The sequence below is a fragment of the Limulus polyphemus genome, unplaced genomic scaffold (assembly GCF_000517525.1).
Source record: "Limulus polyphemus unplaced genomic scaffold, Limulus_polyphemus-2.1.2 Scaffold599, whole genome shotgun sequence".
Lineage (NCBI taxonomy): Eukaryota > Metazoa > Arthropoda > Merostomata > Xiphosura > Limulidae > Limulus > Limulus polyphemus.
The window spans coordinates 367,026-385,738 of NW_013666209.1; the positions used below are offsets into that span (position 1 = coordinate 367,026).

Below are 18,713 nucleotides of genomic sequence, written 5' to 3' on the forward strand. Positions count from 1 at the left end.
TGATATGTAAATTTGCATTATTGGGCACAAGAAAACAAGATTATCACCGTAAAATAACAATTTTTATAAATTACCATTCAATCTAAACGTGTTTATCAAATGAAATTAATTCAGTCACAAGAACGTCGAATCTGAATCACTTGAAAAAAACACGGGGGTGCTTAACTTTTTTCCAGGTGTATATAATGTATAATAATTGAAATGCGACTGTATTTTACAAAATACTAATCTACTAAAACAAATCCAAGACAAGTTACTTTGTACAGACCAAAGGCCAGTTTTATGTTATTTGATACAGTAACACGAGTGCAAATGAGCACATTGTGACTTCTGTATTGTTAGTCAGGCACGGTTGAAAGGTCAATATAATAAAAATAATAAATATATATAAATGTATAATGTTATGAGATTTAAGCTATTTAGTCTAAACATATGTTTTCATCTTATAATTTGTGTTCATTCGAAAATGAAAGAGGCACAATCTATATTTATTTCCTAATTTTTTATGGTGGTTGTGAGATTGGTCAAATCTACCAAGCCCATACAGAGATTAATTACTGAAAATAACAGCTAAAATATAAAAATTTTTATTAAGAAACATTTAATAACTATCTGGATATTATAAAGATTTTATATGTGAAATTTCAAAATTTTCTGATGCATAGAAGTATTTTTAATCTTCAAATGAATATTACTTTGCATGATAGATAGGCAACATGCAAAAAGAAAAAAATGACATGAGAAAAACATTGCTTTACAAACCTTAAGACTTAATAAAAGAATTTGATACTTGTGTATGAAAGCATTTGTAATGTTTACTGATAATCTGCCAAATTTTGTTAACATTGCTTACTAATTTAAAAGATATAGCATGAAAACTATAACAAGCACAAAAATGGTCATGAGCCCATGCTGAAAGAATTAATAGAAGATTTGTATCTTGCCCCAAAGGTTTTGTCAAAATGTTTTAAGAATTAGCAACAATCACTTTTTTTGTTCAAAAGTACTCCAACAAAATTTTAAAAGATTGCTTGAAAACAAAGTTGAATTTGGAGAAGAAAAAAAACCTGCCAATTTACATTTTCATTAATTACATTATGAACTTATAAAAAAATCTCATCTCTAAATTAATCTTACTACATTAAATAATATGAATATATACTATTTCCATAATTTTTTATTCTTTGTTTCTCACATACTAGAACTAAATGGAGTATTTATAATTCTCTTTCTACAGTACATGATTAATGTTATGATTCTAGTGCTTTAGTTTAATTCTAAAGTTATGTGGACCTTCAGTATTTGGAAGATGAGTTAAACTTTGCTTCTGAAGCTAACTGTATTAAACCTACCTGTATCCACTTGAGTGTAACAGGAAGAAACTTTATTATCTGGCAGTAAAGATCATCAAGATTTTCTAAAACAGTAGAATTGTTTTCATTTTCCTTCACAGTCACTCCTCCATCTAATTATGGTTCACAAGATTACCACAAACGTATCATTTACTAAATTAAAACCAACACGTTCTTATAATTTTTAGAAATGACACAGTTGATAATTTTTGAGTCACAAAAGCTCGTATAAGTACAGTTGAATTATTAATACAGCATGTCACCCAGAAAAGATTTATACAACTTAAGGTTTGGAAGATGATTTGTAGTTTTTAGATATGTACACATTTAAATGCTGTTATTCCAAGAGATAAATAGCTCTCTAACTTTTCAGCTAAATTTAACACTTAAGTTTTCTTCACATGGGTTTTAATGCCCAACTGACACGTCGTTTTCACATTACAATTTACCAAGCTGAGAGATGAAAATAATTCAAGTATTAAGTTCGGACAGAAAGCTGAAATGTCCCAAAACGTCCTTCCAAAATTGCACATGTCTAAAAACTAAACCTAACCATGCACATAATTTCCCAAGGTCAATATAATAAAAATAATAAATATATATAAATGTATAATATTATGAGATTTAAACTATTTCGTCTAAACATTTATGTTTTTGTGTTATAATTTGTGCTCATTCTAGAATGAAAGATGCATAATTTATGTTTATTTCCTAATTTTTTAAGGTGGTTGCGAGATCGGTCAAATTTACCAAACCCATACAGAGATTAATTACTGAAAATAACAGATAAAGTATAAAGTTTTTTCTTAAGAAATGTTTGATAACTATTTGGACATCATAAAGATTTCACATGTGAAATTTGAAAATTTTCTGATGCATAAAAGTATTTTTAATGTTAAGATGAAAATTACTTTGCATAATAGATAGGCAAGATGTGAAACGAAAAAAAAGGCATGAGAGAAACATTGCTTTACAAACCTTAAGACTTAATAAAAAAATTAGAAATTTTGCATATGAAAGCACTGTAATGTTTACTGATAAACTGCCAAATTTCATTAACATTCGCTTACTAATATAAAGGTTACAGCATGAAAAACTATAACAAGCACAAAATGGTTACGAGGTCAGTCCCAGGGACCGAGCCCGGTTTGAAAAAGTTAAACTTTCATGTACTGGCTATTGCCATTTCATGTATTAATAACTTTAAAAAGTGGCTGATTCAATACATTTGACTTTACTTAATAAGTACAAAAGAAGTTAAATGGATATTTTCGTTTTCATATCTTAAAACAAAAATGGTATAAATAAATAGTGTTTTATAATCATTACCTTGTTAAACACTGAATCAAATACTTTTATCCAGGACATTACAACTCATTTATTCCACAGTTAACGAAAATTTAAATAAATATAAACTATAATTCGAATTTACCTTTTGGAATTTCAATATCTATTTTGTGCATCTTATCTCTTAAACCATGATGTCGAAGTGAATTTCCTTCAGAGGAGAATTCTTTGAGCACATTAATATCTTCTTCTTCTTTAGAAGTTGAAGTCCTGTTTTCTATTTGTTGCTGATCTGGTTTAAAATGATTTGTTCTAACAACTGTTTTGCTATTTTCAATGGCTATTTCTGATGAGGGTAACAGCTGATTATTATCCTTTATATCCCTGGACTTTGATAAATCTTTATTTTTACAATATATATCTTCAGGATCTTCACATCCAGCAAAGCTAGTGCCACATTTGGTACCTGGATTGTCAGTATTATCTAATCTCAAAGTCTGTGTGACTGACTTTTCCCAGTCTGCTGAGGTGAAAAGTGTGTCTGGTGGAGGAAGTAAAAGTTGAAAACATGTTTCTAACTGTATAAGGATGTTGTAGATCTCTGGAGCCTGGTCTAGAACAACAAAAATATGATACATGTTATTCTTACAATGTAAAAATGCTGCAGACCTCTTGTGCTTAGTCTAAAACAACAGAAATACAAGTTTTTCTAACAAATTAAGGACACTATAGACCTCTAATGGCCCAAAACAATAAAAATACTATACACGTTTTTCTACCAATGTAAGGATGCTGTAGATCCTGGAACATGGTTTAAAACAAGAAAAATATTATACATATTTTTCTAACAATGTAAAGAAAATGCAGATCTATTATGCTTGGTCTGAAAAAACAAATACACCATACACCATGTAAAAAATGTTGCTTGGTCTGAATTAAACAAACAAACAAAAAAACTACATTTCCAACTGTGTAAGGATGCCACCCGTCTCTGGTGCCTGGTATGTAAGAACAGAAATATGTCTCTGAAAGTTAGGGGCATGGGTTTGGTTTTGAAATATAAACCCCCACTTTGTGAAAACAGCAATAACTTCATGGTGAAAATTAAATTTTCTGAAAAAGTTTGTAAAAACAAATTAGTCATTTTCAGAATTTTTTAAGCTAAATATTTGAGTCATACTGTTCTAAGGAAAACTTTTATCAATAACCACATATACCCAATTTATAAAATTACCAATTTTGTGAAAAATTAGCATTTAATAATTTGGTAAAAATAATCCCTTTTAATGGTCTTATTTCAGGCAGAGTAACAGCCAGTTGAACAAGTTTCTAATGTGCAAGGACCTAGAGTGTCTGGCCTATAAAGCAGGAGTGAAAGTAAGTTCCTAAAAATGGAAGTATGGTGAAATTTTCTTGTAATTGATCTAACAAAGTATCAGAAACATTAAATGTGTCTTCCTATCAATGCCGTGGATCAATAGCACTTGGTTCATACCAAAAGAAAAATTTGGTACACTGTAGCTTTTGCTGTCTGCTCTGACAGACTAACAGAACCATTTAAACTTGTTTTTCTATCATTTAAAAGATGGAGTAGACATTTCTGTTGCTTTATCCTTTTATAATAAGAGAGAAATGTCATTGTTTTTTTTTATCAATGTGAAAATGATGCAGATCTCTAATATTTGATCCATAACAGCATAAATATGTTTCAGTACATGTAAGAGCATTAATTTTTTGTCTAATCTGAAAGATTAACAAAGATAGTTGAATAGGTTTCTGTATTAGAATGCTTGAATTCTCTGGCTAAAAAGTTTGAAATATTAATAAAGAGTTTAAACATATTCACAAATCTTTCTCAGTTTAACACATATAATTACATAACCCTTTGAGTTATAACAAAGTAATTTTTCTTTGTATCAACAGACTCCTGCTGACTTGAAAATGGTAGAAACTATAAAGTTAAGCACGAAGAATCTAATTTAATAAAAAATAATATACTAAGTCAAACATATACATGAATTACACTGCACATGTAAAGTATAATCACATTTCTAATGTTACAATTACACAGACTTCATGTTAAGATCTCATCATTAAGAGTGCACTTTTACTGAGTATTAGGGAAATCCAGTCAAGGAAAAAGATAGTGAACTGGAGAAATATTCATGTATAAAACAGTTTGATTTAGAATAGCATATATCTGGTAAGAATTTTAAGTGACAGTTTAATAAATACCTTTTGCTAACAACAAGATGAATACTACTTTTAAATCAACACTGGAGAATCAGTTATCATAGCTGATAATATACCAAAGTGTACTAATAAGTGGAAAATAGTCAGCATCTTAACCTGAAGTTATACAGTAAAGGAAATGCTGACAAAGTACATACTGAGAATGAAAACTGAAATAAATTGGATACTGAAGGCTAAAATGAGTGGTCAAGTGGACAGCAGACTAAAAAGCTTACAAACAATGACAGTGTCTAAGTGCTCGAGAAAAGTACAGTATAACATATATTGTAAGATGTTCAACAGAATTCCATAGAAAATTCCATAACTCGTTTCTAATTTCTAAACCAAATGACAGAGTTAGTTAGAACCAGAGTTAGCTGCTCAGTTCAACTGTAAGCTATCTTTACAGATAAGCTATTATTGCTATTTTGTGGCAAGACAGATGAAGTAAGATTTGAGAGAAAGCTCTTGTATAATAATGAATAGGAATTCTAATTTTACTAAGCTGCTTGAACCATTTAATAAATCTGTTAATTGTTCTTCTTACTTTTCATGAATGATAAGTTTCTTGTATTCACGTTTTGTATTCTATAGTTGGTTTTGTGAATTCTGACTCTGCTTCCTTGTTTCTCATATACTCTTCCTCTAAACTTTTTGAAGTTGACAACCAATGTAAAGTTTAACAAATGTATCTTCCTGGTATTTTAAATAAATACGTTTTGTCACTGGTTCATTATTGTATAGTACCAAACACGTTACACTATGATAAGGTAAAATCATTGTTATAAAATAAAGTGAATCATCCCCCAGTTCATTTCTATCAAAATCAGATATGATGATCAGTCATGTGATTTAAAAAGAAAGTAATCGATCATTCTACCTATATAATGGTTTCATATAATCTGGTCTCAATTATCACTCTGAAATGTGTAAAAAAAGGAGATAAAAATACTTCAAAATAAAATTATTCATGAACCATGGCTACATCTCTGAGAAGACACCTGGATGTTATACTCACGTGGAGAGCCACTGGAGAAATGGTAGTTAACTCTCTAATATGGGTTCAGTCAATTTGACCAATCATGTGACCTCTTTATACTCATTTAAAGTCCTTATAGATTTAATGCTTCTAACTTTCAATAGTGTATATCTTCACAAAATTTGGCAGTCTTTTGGTTAATATTATAAGTCTTTCACATACAAAAAATCACATTCTTTAGTGAAATATTTTTAATAAAATAAAATAAAGATTTGTCCATGAATATATTGAGTATTTGTTTTGAACAGTTCGTGTGCAAAGTAATTTTCATGTTAAAAATAAAAATACTTTTCCTCATCTCAAAATTTCTTTGTTTATCCCATAAAACCTCCTAAATGCATTTCAAACGTTTTTTTTTCAGTGAAACTTTATACTTTCTGTTATTTTCTCTGCCCTATCTCAAAACAGGATTGGTCAATTTGACAGCCATTGTAACCACCACCACACACACACAACAAAAAAAACAAAAAAAACAACTAAATTACCCTTTTTTTCTTTCTAGAATGACTTCAAATTGTAATATGAAACTACATTTGTTTAGCCTAAGTAGCTCTAGGTTCGTAACAGTATACATCTATTCATAATTAAATTTTATTATTTTATTGCCCTTTGAACCGTGTCTAATTACTATCCGCACCATTATAAGTTGTAAATTACTCGGGAACATGCAGCTCATATTATGCTAACAAATTACATTAACCACGAGCTGCTCACATGTGTGCCTTGTGAAACATTTTTTAAAATATTATTATTATTTATTTTACTTAACCTAATCTTAACAAATCTAAAAGGATCCCTATTTTACATTTTAGTTACTTTTATAATTATACATAAAGAATAAACAAGAAATAAAATACTTAACCAATCTTCTTTTTTCCTGCTGTCAACTGTCGAAGACAGTTAACCCTAATTTTTTATACCAATGATAGTAATGCACTTAATTTTATTTAATTAAATAATGCACCAAAGAATATAGATTAATAACAGGCAAAAAGTAGACAAATTCCCTTACCTCTCAAAATCTTTTTGGCTTTCTAACTATACTACAAGAGCCATTACAAATTCATCCAAGCTAGTTGTTAACTTTCTCATGGAAATAATGTTGGTACTCTGAGAGAAATTGACATCTTACTGTTCAGAACATGATGTTATACAATACATTGAGATTAAAAAATGCTTTTATGCATTATATACTTTTACATTTAAGATGTGTGTAAAATTCTGAAAATAGTTTTACGTGCTACATAAACTTTTACTGGAAAGATAATAGGTTTTGTATGGTATCCATTGTGGATGATATTGTCTGTTGTACCAGGCTAAGTACAAGTGAATTAGCGTGGCGTGGGTCATTTATTCAGTTTAGTGTGCAAGGTTTTTTTCTTGAGGACTTTTCTTGAAAAGCATTTTAGTGTGAAGGCTATTTGCTTCGTGACTTTTGAGGAAAAGTGTTTGTTTCTAACAAACTAATTGTGAAGTAAACTGTACTGCAACACCAACAAAGAAATTCTCCATCTTATGGTGAACTTTTTCTCAGCGATATGTAGTGCTGGGTGGGCAGAACGAGCCCTGGCCAGCCCCGCCGACCATAGCTACAACCATGGCTATAGCCGATGTTTAAATACAACTAAATAAAGCATATAATAGACTATTTACATCAAGCAGAGTAAATAAAGTTGTTACAGCAGTAATTTGTGAATTCTAAAGATATTGACTAACTGGAGCTCATGTTGGGGGTGAACCTAATGGGAAGTTTAAAACACGTGGAAACAAACCACATATCTGGGATTTTTTTTTATAGTTTCTTTAAGACAGTTTTTTCATTCCTGAAAATGTTTTCATCTTAAATTATATCCGTTCCAAAACTACAGACATTTTCTTCTATGACAAGACTACCATCTTTTTTTGAATTAAAGCCACAAGTGGTTACTACTATAATAAGCAAAATAAAACATTGAAAAAATTGGTTAATAATGTCAATCTAGTTGAAACTGACTGGATGTATAAAATGACACTTTCCATTAAACAATAAAAAAATTGAAGTTCTTAGACAAAAACAAGTATTTCTGTTTTTGTTAAACAGTGTCTCACAATAAAATTTCACACCTTACAAATTATGGAAATGCTAAATCCGACTATATGCAAATTTTTTTAAAACTAAAACTAGATACTTTTTAGTAAGTTTGCACTACATTTCATGCAATTTAGTTAACTATTTCCATTGTGAGAGGGAAATAACATAATCAGGGGATGTCAATGAAACCTCTCTAGCCTAGAAAGGGTTAAAATGTACCTTGCATTTCTTTCTGGGCTCTGTTAACTTTTTCTTGCATGATATTTTCTAAATGCTGCCTCTGTTCCTCCTCTTGCTGAAGTTGTGCATGATTTCGGGTGTCAATATGATTGAAATCAACCTATAAAATTATACATATTTATCACATTATTTAAAATAAAAACATAGTAGTTTATACCTTTCAAACTGAAATTCTTAGGTACAAAAATTATATTTAGTTAAGTAAGTTTGATATAAGACACTAAGCATACTCCAGTGTATGAATAGCTTACATAAATCTTTCTCAAAAGAATTTGTTATTTGGAAAGCATAACAGAAGATAAACCATTTGGATAAAAGTTAAAAAAATATGTGTACGTATTTGTATAACTTTGGTTTCAGTTTCTTGATAGGTAAGGTTTCTTTGAAGTTTACATCCTGTTAATTGTTTGAACTACATATTATTACAAAGTTGTTTTCATATGCAATTCCATCCAAAATTCTTGGTCTAGATGTCTACAGATATTTGAAGAATTACCAGCATCACACTTTCATTGCTCTTTTATACATAGCTCTAAACAACTTATGGTTGATCCTTAATAATCTCATTCACACCAAGAACAAACATATCACTAAAACAGCATAAGGGTATTTATATTTTTTAATTCTGTCCTTTATCGTGGAAAAGATTTCTATTCTCAACATAGATCTTCAAGCTACATACACTAAAATTTGAGGATACTTTGATTTCAAGATATGTTTACAGCATGTAAAACAGCATCAGATGGTTAATGCTTGTAATTCTTCAAGCATCTAGACAAAGAATACGAAGGGACTGCAGATGAAATAAGGTTAGAAATAGTATGTAGTTTCAACAAGATGTAAGACTCCAGTTAATATTAGCTACCAAAAAAACTGAAAATAAAAGTTGAATGTTAATTCTTCAGCAATTGGAATCTTTTTTCAAATGCATTTACATTAAGTTCCTCAAACAATATTTTTACATAAAAAGTCTAAGCAAGCTAACTGAAATAGACTGTAGTCTTTAAAAAATTAGTAAAGAAATATAATTGTTCATTTTTCATATTTCACTACAAAAACAACATTTATAAATCTTCATTAAAATTTTTCAATTAACACTGATAACAGATTGAAATTAAGTTTGGTTTAGCCATTTATATTTAGATTTGATATGCACTTTTAAGGTAGTTCTGTAGTCAGATGAACACTCAAAATATTACAAATATTCAAATCATCAACTTATTGTGTTAAATATAATTCACTATGTGTGTTACACCAACCTTTTTGCATTGTCTCAAGTAATTATAGGCAAGGGCAAGTTTTTTGTAACCTTGGCTATACTCTTGGGTCCATTCTTGTACAAGTTCTAGTGTCTTTAGTTTTAAATCTTTGGCAATATGCTGAAATTAAATTGGTATTTATATTAGTAACCACAGTAACCTACTTAGAATTACTGACAGTAATTAACATACATTGAGCAGTGAGAATATGTCTACATTAATGAAAAAACATTTAACATATTCTAATGAGTGCAAGGGCCCCAAGTTTATGCATGATAGTGGTTTTCTGCATAATTTCATTATGACTGCATAATGTGTGGTTGAATACATAATCAAGATCTGATTTCTAGAGTGAGTAAAATATGGGTCAGTGTTACCAGTTTTATATCTTTTGACTTAGTTTATTACTTGCTGCTTGGAAGGAGGTACCTGCTGGCCAGCCTAATTAATGACCTGTCAAAAAACTTCTGAAGTCTAAACATTTGTTTGTTGTTGTCATAAAAACAGGCCCTAAATTGATGTTGATGGTGGAATTACAATAACTGTCTAACACTTTAAAAGTGTTTTAAGCTGTTTTTAATTTAAAATTTTGCTGTATAATTAATGCATACTTTAATTTTTTTCAGCTAATTGGAAATTTTATGGTCCACAGTTTCAAAATGTTAGCTGCATAATTTTAATTTTTGGTACATAAAAATAAAGGCTCTAAAATGGTGTTTTTTTGTATAGTTTGAGACTGTTTATACATGCCATGAAAACATGTTCACTACTATAGTTAAAGAGTTTGTTTATACTGGGCATGAATAAATATTAACTGTAATCTTGTGTGGATAGTGTACATTAATATAAAGTTTGAGAATGTGATATTGCTTTGTCATGAAGAAACATTACATATAGTTTTATTTTCATGTGACTTACGGCAATCCAGTTTGAAGACATACTTTTGTTGTATTATGAAGAAATTTAGCTTTATTCTGATGTTATTACACGATCTGACGAAGATCGCTAGCTCGAAACGTCATCTGTCTTTCAATAAAAATATAAAACAATTTGTTAAACCTATTATTTAATTTTTTACATGAAGGTCTAGTTGCACTATGCCCTAAAACATTTCATTTTTATTCTAAAAACTGTTCTGATAAGAAACGGAATCGTAAGATTTTGAAATTAATGCATTTCTAAAGTTATTAATATACCTTTTTTGTGCATCGAAGAAATATAAGCTACAATCTGCTTAACTGATTGTTATTAGCATATAATATAAAAATGGTAATTGTTGTCTTAAGGCAGGTGTTTCCAAATTTTGTTGGCTCAAGACTGTCATGACATTAAGTACCCGGAGTGAAAACCCTGAACCAATAAATACATGTAAATAAAGTAAATTGCTTTCATCTAGGTTACTGTTGTCTATTTTGTTCTTCTTACAATCACCTTCTTGAAGCCCGGTATGGCCTTATGGTAAGGGCACTTGACTTGTGATCTGAAGGTTGAAGTTTTGAATCCTGGTGTCAAACATGCTCATTCTTTTAGCTTTTGGGGGTGTTATGATGTGACAATCGATCCCACTTTTCATTGGTAAAGAGTAGCCCAAAAGTTTGCAGTGGGTGGTTTTGACTAGCTGCCTTCCCTTTAGTCTTTCACATCTAAATTAGAGATGGCTAGTACAGATAGTCTTCGAGTTGTATTTCAAGAAATGCAACAAACAAATAAATAAATAATCACTTTGTTTTGTTGTTATAGTTGTGCATACTGATAGAATTGGATTTTTAAAGTATTAGAATTATGTGCTCTAGTCTCCAATAAAAGAACCATATCACAGCATTCCCCAGGGCTCCTTATCCTCAGTTTGGAAACAGCTGTCTTTATAAAGTATTATCAGCTGTATTCTAGTGCAAAAATATGACTGACATACAATTTATACATGTTATAGTTTGAGAAAATGTTATGTTATGAGGAAATATTAGCATTATTCTAGATGCTTTTATAACACAAGCCTATAATCACGAATTAATGCATTTAAGAGAAACAATTTTCAATGAAAAAATTCCATGAATGAATATAAATAGTGGTTCTAGAATCACAGTTCAAAATATACCCAGACATAAACAATTTTGTAGACAATTTTTCTGACATATGTTTGCAGTAAAACATGACAAAAGTAAACACCTTAAGTATGTTTGTGGTTTATTCCTCCCCCCAAAAAACAACATAAAGTAAACTAGCAGCTATAAATGCTGTAATAAAAAAAGAGGAAAATGCCCCTATATTGTCACCCAGTAATTTAAACCTAGTTATACATACTATTACAATTAAAAACACTTCTTAAACTAAGTCACATAATATTACATAAAACATGGTAAAAAAATACTTTCCTAGTATGTAACTAAATACATACATAAGTTCAGATACTCCTTTCATCTAATATTCTTTTTTCTCAAAAATTTCTCTCTTTCCCACCCAGTAGCAGATCTATAAAATTTGAAACTTATGAGCATGTCAAACATGATAAGTTTAACTTTTACCTTTGGGGGAGGGAGATGTTCATCAGGATTAGTTTCTGCTGCAAGGTCCAGGAATGTCTGAAAGTTTGACAGAAGTAGCTCCCTAAATACATGGGATCGTTTGAACAATTCTTTGATAACAAGAACAGTACTGTAGCGTATCTCAGCATGCTGTTTTTCCAACTGTGTCATCAATAAGTAATATGCATGCTTCACATACTCATCTGAGGTTCTGAAAATGAAACTCAAATATGTAATTTAAAGCCACTCATAGCAAAAAAGAAAGTTATTTTACCAGTAGAAAAAAAACACTGTTAAAGCCCGAGACGAAATGCATATTATGACCAAGATTACCTCTAATATCTTAATCTCTATAAATTATACAAAAATATTTTATGCAGAAAATAAAGCTTTAAAAGAAACTGCTTATACCCTAAAATGTATACAGTTAAGATTTCAACTGAAATTTTCACTTAACAATAAGGGTATCCAACTGATGAAACATGACATTCTAATCTTTGTAAGTACAAATATAAAAATAAAATATTTAATTGGCTATACTGTGTTTGATTTTTAGTTATGACCTATGAAGGTAGCTTGTTTCAATCAGAAGTTAATAATAATTTTTGTTCAATGATGTATTAAATGCTACAATAATCTAGGTGATGTACATCCTTTACAGTATACTACTACTGTCTTTTACACTGTGCAAAAAATATTACACTGCAATAAATGTTTCAACCTCAATACTGAAACAATTCAAACAGCACTAAATATGCATTAAAAATTGAAATACTTTCAGACAAATTTTTCAGTTATTTAAAAAAATCCATTTTCTAATAAAATATTCAGAAAATTAAACTTAAAACATTACTTTTATAAATAAAATTAAAATAGAATCTAAAGAACTTAATGTTCAAATGTCCTCCCATTGGACTTGTTTAGAATTTTGTTTCATGTTTTCACAGTTGGCTATTACTGTACAGTAAGGTTTTTTTTATTTCTTTTTTCCATTATACTTTGATTTTTAGTTGGTTTATCCAGCCATAATGCATTGTCCCTTTGAATCTCCTTGATGTATCAAGTTGTTCCTTTCTTATATTATTACTGTGCAAAGCTTTAATTTTTGAGTTGCTTTTTAAATACTTTAATTTACAAGAAAATATAAATTCTGTTCTAACAAAAATATGCTCACTTTCAACAATAAAATCCATAAGATCAGTTAAAAATTGTAAATACACAGTTCAGTTCCATGAAAAAAAAAAGTCATCTCGTTCACCTTTAAATATAACATAAGGTAAGGAAGTTCGTCTAAACATTTATTTATGTAATACCTTTGCAATAATTTACTTCACATTTGGTGACTAATCTTTATATAGTAATTCTTTTAAAACCAAAACATTTGAATACTTTTACATACATTGTGCAATAACTCCAAAAGTTTGATCCCTGATATAATAAAGTAATTACATAAAATTTTTCAAAACTGATACCAAGATGTGAAATAGATTCAATGTGCATTCTCAATGTTATGTTGGTCAAATATTTATCAATGGAGTCTATTTCAATAAAAGTAGTACTACTTCTATATTATTATTGCATTAACAACATGTACTTGCAAAGCTTTTTCAACTTTTTAAGTTCCACTTCATTTAGCTGCTTTCCTCCTTGAGTGGTGAGGGCTTCTACATGTCTAGACAGTGCTTCACATGCTTGGGTATCAAGCAGTGACATCTAAGATTTCAAAAAATTATGTAAAAACTTTTTGTGGCAAATAATTCAAAATTGTTACTATACAAAAAAATTCCTAAATAAACAGTACAATAACACATTACCAAAAATAAGGATGTTAATAGTACAGTCTGCAATAGCTGCTTTCATTGTTAATTATCATAAGATATGGACACAAGGGACCATGTGGTCTTTCAAGGGCACCCTTTCACACCCACACTTGAGTAAATCAAAAATTTAGATCCACTCTATATTTTTCAGGAAATCATCAAATTCACTCTTAAAAAATTGTAAAGTGTTGGCTTCCACTATTACTGATGGTAGACAACCCATTCAATCTATAAGCCAATCAACCTTCTAGAGAAACATCACCTTTTCTCAAGAGTAAATCACAACCTATCCCTACAACATAACTATTTCCAATAAGCCAGTATCCTTTCTTAGATAAGGATATCAAATTGTACACAGTATTACAAGTAAGGCCTAACTAGTAATGTGTACACTGTTACATACAGAATTACCTCTATTGACTGCTAATCAATATTCCTATAGATACACCCTAAAATTCTATTAGGATGGAAGGTCTATCTTACAGTTATGAATTAAGATTTTTTTTTCTCTAGAGAAAAGTAAGAGGTGATCTTATTGAAGTTTACTAGATTATCCAGGATATTGATATTTGTATTATATTATACTCCTATAGTTTCATTACTACTTTAGGCCAACCACAAACCTGAAGAAGTTAAAAAAGAAACAAAAACTAAGAAAGTAATAAGTAAATAACGATAAAGCCCCCACCCCCCTCAAAAAAAAATGAAAGGAAAAAATATGGACCCTAAAGAAATATGGTCTGGTCAAATAGTTATTGTCACATTTACATCAATCACTTATATTGACATTTGGCAAGACAACTGAAATATAAAAACTTGCAATTTATAAAACAAGCATTTCTTCACACGAAAATGTACCTTTTTGCTTTCTTCTCAATGTGACTTCTTACAAAGACTGGTAATTACATTATTTACAAAACAATTTTTTAATGCTATTAAATATTCATCTAAAAATACAATAGTTATAATTTTTCCTGTTGAAATAGTTACCATTTGACTAAATTATATTAGATATATGGCAGTGAACAGAGTGATACTTAGTATGTTAACTCGCATTTACATGTAACAAAAGTAGATACAAGTTGTGCCAAAATACTAAGTGCCACTTTTTATCCTAAGCCTACTACTACTCTATTACAATCTGATCATTGCATCAGTACTATTAGTATTACTACTACTACTAGTATAGTAGTAGTATTAGTGCATTAGTATTAGCATTATTACTTAAAAAATACAACAAACAAAAAAGGCTATGTAACTTCCCAAAAGTTTTCAAAACTACAAGAATATTGCATAGAGTTTTGGTCTCATTATCCTAGAAAGCATATTGTCTAGGTGGAAAAAATTCAAAGGAGAGCTACTAATAATAGGATGATTCCAGGGATGGAAGGGTTACTTTACAGAAATACTATAGGTTAAGATCTCTTTATTTTTCTCTTGAAAAAAGAAGGATTAGATGTGTTTTTACTGAAGGTTAGAAGATTATTTGAGCAGTCAATAGTATAAAAGCTTCAGATTTCGTTCTATATTCTCAGACAACAACAGGATAAGAAGACAAACGTTAAATTTAACAACAAGCTAGGCTGCAGTAACATAGTTATATTTAATTTATCTAACAACAACTTGTGGAATGAATTTCTGTCAGCAGTACCAGTAGTGGAGGCCAGCACTTTTCACTTACAGGAAATGGGGAATCAATGATCTCCTGAAAAATTAGTAGTGTGTATATATTTTCTCAAGGTTAAGTGCACAAGTATAACCTTGAAGAACCAAATACTGCTTTGAAAAGGGGGATCAGAAGAAGTCTATTAGTACTAGGAATAGGATAACTCCGAGGATGGAAGGGCTATCTTACAGTTATGGATTAAGATTTGTTTTCTCTAGAGAAAAGTAAGAGGTGATCTTATTGAAGTTTACTAGATTATCTAGGATATTGATATTTGTATTATATTTTGAAGATAATAGGATGAAATTGACAGTCACAAGTTTAGGATGTAGAGAAAAAAAAAGACAGGCCAGGTATCAGTTTTATTTTGGTTGTGGAATGAGTTGCTGTCTACGAAACCAGAGGCTGACACTTTACAATAGCTTAATTTTAAAAAGTTAATAAATGATTTCTTGAAAAGAAAAGCCATGAAAAATTGTCATCTTTTGCTTTTTCAAGGGTGGAATTAGGACAGTTTTATCCAAAAATTGCTAGGCCTAAATACTTTTTTTTTGCATAACTTAGTACTAGTACTACATACTGAATACAGTAATTTAGAAACTAGACTAAAATCAAAACTTTTATTATTATTATTAATATTAACGTCTAGTCTATGCCTCTCATAGCGATGTAGATAAGGAATCTAATTTATAAATATAATAACAAAATAATATTATTATTAAACACAAGTGGTACTTTTTTCGGACTTCCAAGTTACACAGCTTTATTCGTATATTTGTTTACAAGTAACAACGTTAATTGTATTTAGACCTGTCAGCTTTCACATATTGAGAACGTTACTTTGTTTGGCTTAACTATGCAAGTTTTTTTTTAATTATACTTCCTTTGCAACCCCACAATTTACAAGTACTGCGGAAACCTACCATTCACCTTGTTATTGTTAATTTTGTTTTTTGTCGATCCCCTATACAGACGACAGCACAAACTTGAACTTGTTCATACGTGAAGTGTTAAGGCATGTATTTACGCCACAGAAATAACTGTTAAATTAATTTTATTTTCAATTTGAAATTAAATAAGCCATGCCTGTACATTGTCGTTATCACATGGTCGGTTCTAACATCGTTACCGTAGGTTTAAAAACTTTAATGGGTTGCAACTACCTATTGTTTATTTGTAATTAAATAAAGACGAAATTGCATAACTAAAAACCTGTGATGGGTTCACCACGGGTGTCGACGCGGTATGAGTTATAAGTTTAAAGTAAAAGAGACGACGTTTCGGCTTCTATACTGAGGCCTTCTTCAGTTTTTTTTTAAAAATATTTCCAGCAAATTGTTTTAAAGTTTTTATAGTGTAGAAAAATGACCGATTTGTGTGGGACTTGGTCTTTTTGTGAGTGTTGTGGAATCTTGTTCTTGGCATTAGATATTGTTACGACAGCGAAAGTCACGTGACTCTGATGGCGCTGGTGGGCGTGCGTGATAAGTTTCTGGAATGATCGGGGAAGTCCTCGTGTGTTCGAGATGCCCTCTTCGTTCATATATAAGCCTCGCAGGGAAAGCCAGCATGAATGAAAAGAGAGCAGTAGTTACTTGGAGTTCCGTATAATTTATGATTCTGTTAGTTTCGAACTAGTGAGCCATAAAGTGTGTGTTTTGCACTCATCGAAATTATCGAGATTGTGAATCGATGTGATTTATGTAAAGAGTAGCACTCAGGTGAGCTTAATTGTTGGAGCTTCAATTAAAACTGCTCGTTACACCAAATTTATTTATTGGAGGATTTGTCGTGACGAGTGGAGCCACAAGTAGCTAACTCGAAGAGTTTACAGTTAGACTAAAGAAAACGAGTCTCAGGCCAAGAGTAAACACTCAAAATAACATTTATTTAACATCAATTAATTCTTAGCAAACATTACACACTTGAACATTAGTTTTATCAAAATTATTACTTATAAAAAATTTAACTGCTTACGCTTATTATTTTCTACACTAGCTGATTAAGAGAGAGAGACTATACTTACAGTAGAGTTGGAGTATTAGAAGCCTTTGCTACGTTGTTAAACTTCACTTTCATTTTGGCCTGGAGAACTTCGGCAGAGAACTGCTTCCTGGAGAACTTTCGTCAGTCCGGGAGAACTTTTTTCAGTCTGGGAGAACTGACTTTCAGTTTCTGACATGGGTTTTTAAACTCTATTTTCCTTGTGTTAATTCGACCCACTAAATAGGACACAGCATCACCCACAAGTAGTCCTGTGCTCCTATTGGGTACTTTAGGGGAATTCCCGGGCTAAACCAGAACCTAAACCAAAACTCTCAAGTAATTGGTCAAAGATAAGTGGTGTTAGTCGGCCGCCTATTCACTTGTACTGCTACACCCATGTGCTGTAACTAATACCACCTCAAAGTGCCAATATGATTCACCAAATCTAAACTTTTCTGCTGCTTTCCTAGTGCTAAGAGGACGAGGTCAACAGTTTGTTACGCCTCCAGTCGTTAGTTAATTTTCCGTAAATTCGTTCCGACGAAACTTTAGCGACACAAGTCCTTTCTTAAATAAAACTGGGTTATTCTTTCTGAATATAACTTTGCGATACACTTAATTTCATCAGTCGCGCTATAACAAACGTCTCATGAGCTCGACTTCAACAATACTCCGTTCAATTACACACTCTCTGACTGCAGTTCAATTACTCATTACACTGTTGTCCCGTCACGTTGTGAACGTCTTATATATACAAGACTACACTATATCTAGAAGGATCACGAGATTTCTAGAAAGAGGTGGCGTGATACTAGTCACGTGACCTCGCTGACGCAACAAATTCTTCAAACTGTCACATGTACTGGTGTCTACATCCTATTTCTATGCAGCAGTTCTTACTTACTCTGCTGCTTACCTTGGTCACTGGTTTCCAAGCTCGCCTCTCAAACTTATTTCGGGTAATGCACGTGTCTTGTTGCTTGTTTCTAGGCGATGCTCCTTACATAACCAAGTTCCTGTTTATCAGTTCTCAAGGTTTATTTCGTAACACAGGCGTCTTCTTGTCGCCTCTTTTTTCTTTTTATATCTACCTTTGCCTACTTGCTTATATTAAAAACCCTTAAGCTTTTATTACATGTAATTTCAACTACTAAAACTCTTGAAGCAATTTGTAAAATTTCCTCAAAAATTTCAAGTTGCTTAATTTATAGGTGTATTATAAAAGTTGTTAAGTTTAAA

The 18,713-nt window shown here is 30.7% G+C and overlaps 1 protein-coding gene across 3 annotated transcripts in view; it reads right to left on the minus strand.

The window, feature by feature from the left end:
* Nucleotides 1-17,984, minus strand: part of LOC106459377 (UV-stimulated scaffold protein A-like) — a 44,886-nt gene extending 26,902 nt beyond the window's left edge. The window contains exons 1-7 of one of the 3 annotated variants that reach the window (XM_022385849.1): nt 17,515-17,984; nt 13,597-13,715; nt 12,003-12,213; nt 9,481-9,600; nt 8,201-8,321; nt 2,785-3,252; nt 1,353-1,465 (exon numbers count right to left, since the gene is read on the minus strand). In XM_022385849.1, the coding sequence (XP_022241557.1) occupies nt 1,353-1,465; nt 2,785-3,252; nt 8,201-8,321; nt 9,481-9,600; nt 12,003-12,213; nt 13,597-13,715 (1,152 nt within the window). In that variant the 5' untranslated portion in view covers nt 17,515-17,984. Of the gene's footprint in view, nt 1-1,352; nt 1,466-2,784; nt 3,253-8,200; nt 8,322-9,480; nt 9,601-12,002; nt 12,214-13,596; nt 13,716-16,411; nt 16,699-17,514 lie in introns of those variants that run through there. The other 2 variants (XM_022385850.1, XM_022385851.1) reach the window with 2 other exon arrangements.
* Nucleotides 17,985-18,713: the final 729 nt, after the last annotated feature.